The 8,111-nt window shown below is 42.5% G+C and overlaps 1 protein-coding gene across 1 annotated transcript; it reads right to left on the reverse strand.

The window, feature by feature from the left end:
* Positions 1-1,284: 1,284 nt before the first annotated feature.
* On the reverse strand, positions 1,285-7,301 carry LOC311361866 (MFS-type transporter SLC18B1-like; the record flags this gene model as incomplete). The annotated part of the gene is made up of 15 exons (XM_084481674.1): positions 1,285-1,342; positions 1,578-1,627; positions 1,804-1,897; positions 2,211-2,285; positions 2,412-2,507; positions 2,608-2,699; positions 2,867-2,968; positions 3,162-3,298; positions 3,393-3,549; positions 3,758-3,905; positions 4,709-4,782; positions 4,866-4,961; positions 6,839-6,954; positions 7,095-7,154; positions 7,286-7,301. 15 exons carry the CDS (start codon positions 7,299-7,301, stop codon positions 1,285-1,287), a joined length of 1,371 nt encoding a protein of 456 aa, XP_084337800.1.
* Positions 7,302-8,111: the final 810 nt, after the last annotated feature.

Below are 8,111 nucleotides of genomic sequence, written 5' to 3' on the forward strand. Positions count from 1 at the left end.
AAGAATCCAATGTGATCACTACAGCAGAAGAGATAAATGATTTGTTGTTGACGCTAAAGGTTAGCCATTTTTGGCATTGACTGGTTCGACAATGACAGCAAAGATGCTACCTTGTGGATTACTGCCCTCTGTTGGATTTCGGGCCCCGTACAACCTATTTGGCCTGAGGGTCAGCTGCTAAATTCCAGCAACTATTTAACCTTGTTTCCACTGCACCAAAAGCATCTAGCAGCTAGATGCTAATGATGTAGTCGTATGAAATAAGACAATTGATTGATCAATTGTTTCGTGAGCTTATTAGAATGCAAAGCATTATTAATGTAATTCTAGAACTATCTTTCTAATGTCTGTTCTTCGAGTCCTCAATAAAATGCTCTAAAATGGCACTGAAACAAGTGACTGGAAACAAACCAAATCCCCAGACCTTCAGGTATGGCATAAGACAATAGAACGAACATTGGAAATGGAAAAACTCACTCTAACAGTTAGAAATCAAATATAAAAATGGAATCAATTGTATCCAGAGCATATAGTTAGAATAATTAGCTTCCTAATAAGTGCATACTGTGGACAGATACGCACACACACACATTATGCACACATATACACACACACACACACACACAGTGTGGATATCCCCTGGAGTCTAACTTATTATTTTTTTGTGTTCGACAAGAGTACGACAAAGAATGTGATCCATTTTGTATTTGCCAGCAAGAACAGTGCTTCAATAAAGTAATAAAACAAAATAAAAATGCTCTATTCTTAACCAGATACAGAATAATACTTTTTATGGTTTAAATGTACAAAAGGAATGCCAAGGTACTTGAATAACTCCATAACTTTTGTAATTTGAGTTTTCATTTCCAATTTACACAAGTAGGTTAGAATGGAAATACAATCAACATGGGTCATAGTTAAATAATTTTGCTTAGCCCAGCTCATCCATAAAGAATCAAACTCGGTCTGGTAAACCACCACCACTCTCTGAAGCTTAGTGGGCAGTGGGTTCTGGTGGGTCGGTACGGTAAGTGAAGATCACTGCAGGTTGGAACCATAAGATCTGGTCTATGTATCCAGGCTTCTTACACCACATCACAGTGTCTTCTTCAGCAGTTTCCTCTGGACTATCATTTCCAGTTACCTGTGCAACACACACTTCCCAACTAAATGAAAAGGAAAAATGTATTTAGATACTGTTTACAGATTTATGCCAATCGTAGCTATCTCTGGACCATATACCTCGGGCAGTGCCTTCTTCAGCTGTTTGTAAGGATCGATTAGTCAGGCCAAAAGATTCACTCCTTCTCCTGCAATACTGTTTCCAGTTTCCTGTGCAACACTTTAAAACAAAATAATATTTACTTTGACCCACAGACTGTTTTTGGCCTTCACACAGTGAATACATATAAATCAATATAATGAATAAATAATGCAACAAATACGGTCTTTTTAGACATATAAAAAATGTGGTTAAGGACAGGTTTAGGGCGTAAAAAACTAGGGTTTAGGATGTAAAAAACTAGGGTTTAGGATGTAAAAAACTAGGGTTTAGGCATCCATTTGTTAGAGATTACCTGCGCTTCTTAAAATGTTCATAGTGATAATACAATCCAAGCAGTGTGGCCTGTGGAAAAGATAAGGCATATTTAAATCCAAGTAACAACTAGTTTCTTTGTTAATCAGCTGTGTATTCTTAAAATGACCCTAACATGATTTGTACCCCAACATGGTAAGCTCCCTAACATGCATGTATTTTGAGGTAGGCCGATGGAGAGAACTGAACAATATGATTCAACTTACAGCCAGACCTGAGAGCCCTCCTTGGATAGTTGCAGCCCACTCAAAGGTTAGATGTTGCGTGAGAAATCCTCCCATCATGGGTCCATAAAACATCCTTTGTAGAAGGAAAAAATGTGCTTATTTTGAGCACACAAATGCCCTGAAGAAAGTGCAGGAATAAATGTTGAGTGAAAATCACCCAAGTGCACTTAAAACATGAAACATAAGGTGTTATCTGATACAGTATGGATAACAATAGTTTATTTAAGTGGTTATCCTTTTATGTTTACCTAAATTCATGCCAACTGAACACAAGGTATTGTAATAAATGAATTCATTGTGTTTAAAGCTTTCAAGCAGCCCAATGTGTACCGTGTGACTGAAACAGTATTTGATAAATCAACCAATAGGCTAGACAAACTACTTACCCCATGGACCAACATGCCCCAAACAGTCCGGACACCATTCCCAGAGTGCTAAGTCCCTCTTCGAAGCCCTGCTCACTGTCCCCCAAGAAGATAATTCAGAATGTTGGAAATGAAAAATAAGTAATATGTTGTTATATTAGAATAATATTCAGACTCTACAGAGGCTAGGGGAATATGGCAGACAACTCTGAATTAACTCACTGTGCTGCGGCAATGATCTCTGGTAAACTAGGCATGAGACTCAGGCCCAAACCAAAGCCAATCCCGCACAGCATGAAAATCAGCAACCACAACTTGCTACCACGAGGGGCACAGGACAAGAGAGGAAATGTCACATCATTTACCCAGGGAGGAGGGTTTGACCAATCACAATCATTTGATTATGCACTCAGCACACCTGGTGATGTGGAAAACTGGCACTGGACCAAGAAAACAGAAACTGAGCCCCGAGAGAAGGCCCCCGAGAATCATGAACCAACGTCTGGTGGTCTGAAATGACGACCAATAGGAGTCTGTTACAATGGTATTGAGGTAACAGTGTAGCCATTGCTTCATTCAGAAGACCCGCCCTCCAGGCCTCCCTTGGTCACCATGCACACTGGAAGCTCAGCACAACCAGAACAATAACAGAGCTTAGGATCCCACTGGAGACTCACAGGATACTTATCAGCAAAGAAACCGAAAACAGGCGAGCTCAGACCGTAAGGTAATGAGAGCCCCAGGAAGAGGAGGCCCACGTAGCCCGGGGTGAGACCGAACTAGACAGAGAGAGGGATTATTACAATGGGATATCTATTTTTAAAAATGTGACAAACAATCACAGACCCCCCCCCCCTCCCCCCCCCCAAGATTTGAATTGGTTCTAAAACACATAGAGACTGCAACTTCCATGCTTTTTTGGACACATAACATGCCATCTGGAACATTGTAACACTTGGTTATATAGTTCACCTTCTCAATCGCATACAGGGACAAGGTCGTGTCCAGGAAGCCCAGGCCTGAGCTTAAGCTGAACATGAAGAAGCAGATGAGCAATACTTTGGGGAGTTTCAGCAGTTGCAAAAAGGAATTCTCAGAGGGCTCCGCAGCTGTGTGACAAAAGAAAAGCACGACAACAAAGTATCAGTTATCACCACAGGAAGTCCTCTCTATCTTTATGTACAGAAATCGATGAACGCCTACCGCAGCTGGGCATGACGATGATGTTAAAGGGAACCATCAGCAGTAGGATACAGCCCAGAACAAGGAAGGGAAGCTCGTATCCGTAAGCCTGGTACAGCCACCCTCCTAAAGGCGGCCCCAGAATGAGACCCAGTCCTGTGAACATCTCCAAACTACCCTGGAACGGGACAATACGACAGAGGGAAAGATGCCTTCTACATTGGAATGAAAACACATTAAACATTCCAGTGGATACTGTAGAAGAATGGACGCATCACGGCAAGCAGTTTGTAAACTTCTATGGGAAATATGGGTGAGGCAAAACAAGGCATGTGCTTTCTCTGTGACCAACACACCTCACCTACATCCGGGCAGGCCAGACCTACCAAGACGGTCGCTACATTGTTTGGAAAGACTTTAGATGCCAATGCGATGGAAGAGGTCGCGGCAGCAGCGAAGCCAATGGCGTCGATGCTCCGCACAACGAAGCAGAGAGCGATGAACACCGTCCCCGAGGGAGCTCGGTCAAGGAATCTGTTTGAAACAACAGGGATATTCAAGATCATTCACTGCCACTACCAAACCACTTTGGAGTGACTAGAATCAGCATGAAGTCAATGTTTGCCTTCTCAACACTGGGGCTCCTGACGGCCGTTCCTCCCAGACTGTAGATCTTTTCTACCTTTTTGAGATTCTCTCCACCGCCGGTGACTTACCTCAACCCACCAAACTAACATCCCTATACTCTCTACATTGTCCCTTCTCTCAGACAATAACACAGTCTTCTTTGCCCCCCGACCCACCACCTGGACCGTCCGCCCTATCCCCTCACACCTTCTACAGACCTTTTACTGGCTGGACTACAAGTGTGCACACAAGCTCTGATCTGATCGGATCTGTGCTCTGATGCTCTGATCTGATGTTATGATCTGATCAACACCCCGGTGTGTGGGGAGGGTGAAGCTCCGTCTGACGTCCAAGTGAGGGTTAGGCTCCCGGTTAATCGCTCATTATAACGATCATACACAACGGTACAAAAGACGTATCGTCAAGAGGGCGTGGGTCATAACCATGGGGATAACATGCCACCCTCATTTCTCAAACTCTCAGCCCTAAATACAGATTCTCTTGGGATGTTGAGGTGTCTCGTTAAAAGAAAAAAAAAAGAATAGCGCAGGGCAGTGGGCGTGTTAAGCCCGCACGCGACATAGTAAAGCGAGTGTGGGAATTGTAAATCGCTTTGTAAAGATATTACTCCCACGTCACCTCCCGAGCTCCATACTATTCTAATCAACCATCAAACCAAAGGACTTCAATCTCCCATGTTGTGTACTTACCCAAAAATGATAGTGCATCCTCCAGACACCAACAGGCCTGACACAAGCATCAACTTTGCACCAATCTGGACAATCTGAGAATCAGGTAGAAGAATATGTAATACAAAAAGAGAATAACCTGCACATGAGATGAACTTAAAGAGCTTGATTGACCTACATATGTCCCCATTAGCAGCGCACCAATGATGTTGCTGAATGCATAACAGCTGAATATGAGCCCGATGGCCGTCTGGCTGGCTCCCTTATTGACCGCCTGTGTTGGAAAAAGAGGAGGGGTGATGAAAAACTAATTTGATCATTTGCGGTCTCGTCGTTTCGGGCTAGGTATGACTCGGAGAGTGGTAAATGATCAACACGTGGTTTATTCAAAGACTCAAGGTAATGAAGCATCTCTCGAACACAGGTTAGAATTAGTAAATATGGTAAATAAGCCACGCCTACAGGTTTTAATTTACCAGGTAAACCTTTGGTCTGTCTTGGCTTGGGCGGAAATGGCAAAGAGGCCATGTTTGTAGTGTCTTATCAGACCTTAGCATCATACGGCCCGAGTTAACAAAAGAGCGTTTAAAAAAAAAAGGATTTATTTATAAAACTTTTATTGGAAAAATATTGGAAAAGGAGAAGGGCTTTTATTTTGAAATTTGCTGGTGTGCGTGATCATGATGAGGAGCATGTGGTAAGCATGCCCCAAAAGGCTTAGGGCCCCCAAGCCTTTTGGGGGCCCTAAGCAGAATTAGTTTGAAGCCTTTGGGGCCCCCCTCCCACCACCGCAGAGTCATCTGTGCTTGATGATTATTGACACAAACGGCACACCATGTCACATTATAAATTGCATTAATACAGGAATGGATTGTGAACTACTGTCCCCCTGGCAAAGAAGCATAAAGACCCCCTCCTCCAATTTGTGCAAAAGTGGGTGTAAATGGAAGTGGGGTGGGTCTGGGGGTCCTCCCCCAGAAAATGTTGAATTTGGTAGATGTGATTTCCTGTATTCTGGTGCATCTTGGGGATGGCCAGCTGGAGAAGGGCAATGCCTTAATTCGTTCAGATTCATAGCCTATAACGTGACTTGCAGGGCCTGCACAAGTGAACTAATATAGCACTGGGTTTAGCTGCCCCCAAACCATAAATCTACTTCAAAGGCCTAGCCTATATTTTGGTCCATATTTGATACATTCAGGGTTCCACAGACATTGTGGCATAAGCAGAATTTCATGATTAAGAGGGCTTTTAGATATATCATGTCACATATCGTGTGATATTTACCTGAGGGGCCCCATTCAGACATCAACCCATAACCCATTTTGTATGATTAAGGAAGCCCTATTAAGACATATCACATTCTGGATTTGATCTGGGGCCCCATTGAGAGAGTCATCCACCCCTGCAATAATATAGTTATTTACCCCAAACCAGTGTCTTTTTAACCTCAGAGGGTACTGAACTCACAAATCTATTTTAGAATTTTTGAACTTGAATTATTTTTTGGGGGGGCCCCCCTGGTGGCCAGGGGGCCCCAAGCAGCCGCTTAGTTTGCTTATGCCTCTGGCCGGCCCTGCATGTGATTGTTTAGCAAGTGGCATACGACTTTCTCATTGATGAAATATAACAAGTCCAGATACAGATCCACTCTCAGTGATGAACACCCGTCAGCCACATCAGGACCTGACTTCAGTGCACTTGTTTCAGCCCTTAGCTCCTCCCACTGAGTAGGCCTACTTTTTTTATATGGGTTGGTTGTAATTCGAATTAAATTATTTTATTCAAATTCATTTGGATTATTACAAATGCTTAAGAGTTACAGCAATATGTTTTTTATAATCCAATCTAATGGTTAAGACATGACAGAATTTCATCGGTACACAAAGGCATTCGGAATTTAATAACGTGGCCCCCAATGGAAAATAATTGCCCACCCCTGGTCTAACTTATTTGCAAACTCATAAAACCTTATTTGGCGTTTTCCACTATGTGGAGAAGAACCCATTCCTAACTGGGAGCTTGAAACATGTGGTCACAATAAAGCGAGGGGGCTATAGGGTTTTGTCACATACTATATCATCTATGTCGCATATTATACATGTAGGCATGTGAAATGTCATGTCTGTACACGGCGGCTACAAAGCTCACCTCGTTGGGGAAGAACGGGCCAAGTATTGAATAGCAGATCATTGAGCCAAAGTTGACAGAAGCCACGGATATTAATGTGAAGACCTGTGTCCGCGTCATTCTCCCTGTTGGTCCATCTTCATAAAGTTACAAAAGGGACAAAGGTTATCTCCAAGACACATGAATAAAATGCGTACTGGGTGATATACCTTGAAACACCAAGATACATGAATTAAATGCGTAGCCTACTAGGTTATTTAACTATTGAACCACTCACCGCGTTCTGTGAGAGAAGTGTTTTCTGTGGGCTCCATGTCCAACGTTGGATTGCGGTTTTCTTTCATAAAATGTGGCAAAAGCATTGAGAAACTACAATATTAAAACATAATCCTCCGGATTAACAAGGCCAAAATAACGGATCTACTTAGGGTCTAAATAGGCAAGTAGCGCGGAGTCTGAACCCCATACCTATAAAGGCTGTCATACTTGGCAATGAGGCACTTTACATACAGGAGGACAATAAACGAGAATAAACGTAGGCCTGTGGAAATTATAACACCGCTAAAATGTCCAAAGCATGCAAGCAGAGAGCTTATTTCATGAAGACCCTGTGGCCTGTTCTTATTCCTTCTTAACACATTTGTGTCACTCAAAGAAGAAGTAGGAAAGAAAGACAACCAGGCCACAAAGTAAGGTTTAGGTAGTAAGGCAAAGCAATACACTATTACACCGAGAATACCTACATAATGCGTTTTTAAAATGAAACGCCTTTCACGTATGCTGCTAAATGATAGGTTAACACGGTCCATTGCTACACGCCACCAAGGTGACTTTATTGGGCTCCTCCAACACAAAGACGCAGGGTGGTGGTGTTGAACCAGCTTTATTGTACGGATGATCCATGGCGCTGGTGCTCCTGCTCCATGCTGCAGATCTCTCACTGAGTGTGTGTGGCGGGGTGGCTGGTTTCACCTGTGCAGACTAATTACTCAATGCGCAACAGGTGTACATCCCTCTGGTAAGGTAAGTTTATTCTTGAGCATACTTCAAACAGTAGGCCATTCATAGTACTTCACATATAGGAATAAATCATGCTAAAAGTATTACAATAACAATGAAAGTCAATAATTTAAAATACATTTTAATGTAAAAGATAATTTAATTTGAATAAACGTTCTTGTTTTTTGTAGGTGTACATTTTGGATTCGCAAGCAAAACTTTTGGATTTGCAAACACAACTTTTGGATTTGCAAACACAACTTTTGGATTCCCATTAATACATTTTTAATCACAT

This window comes from Micromesistius poutassou (genome assembly GCF_964030765.1).
Source record: "Micromesistius poutassou genome assembly, chromosome: 17".
In the NCBI taxonomy this organism is placed as follows: domain Eukaryota; kingdom Metazoa; phylum Chordata; class Actinopteri; order Gadiformes; family Gadidae; genus Micromesistius; species Micromesistius poutassou.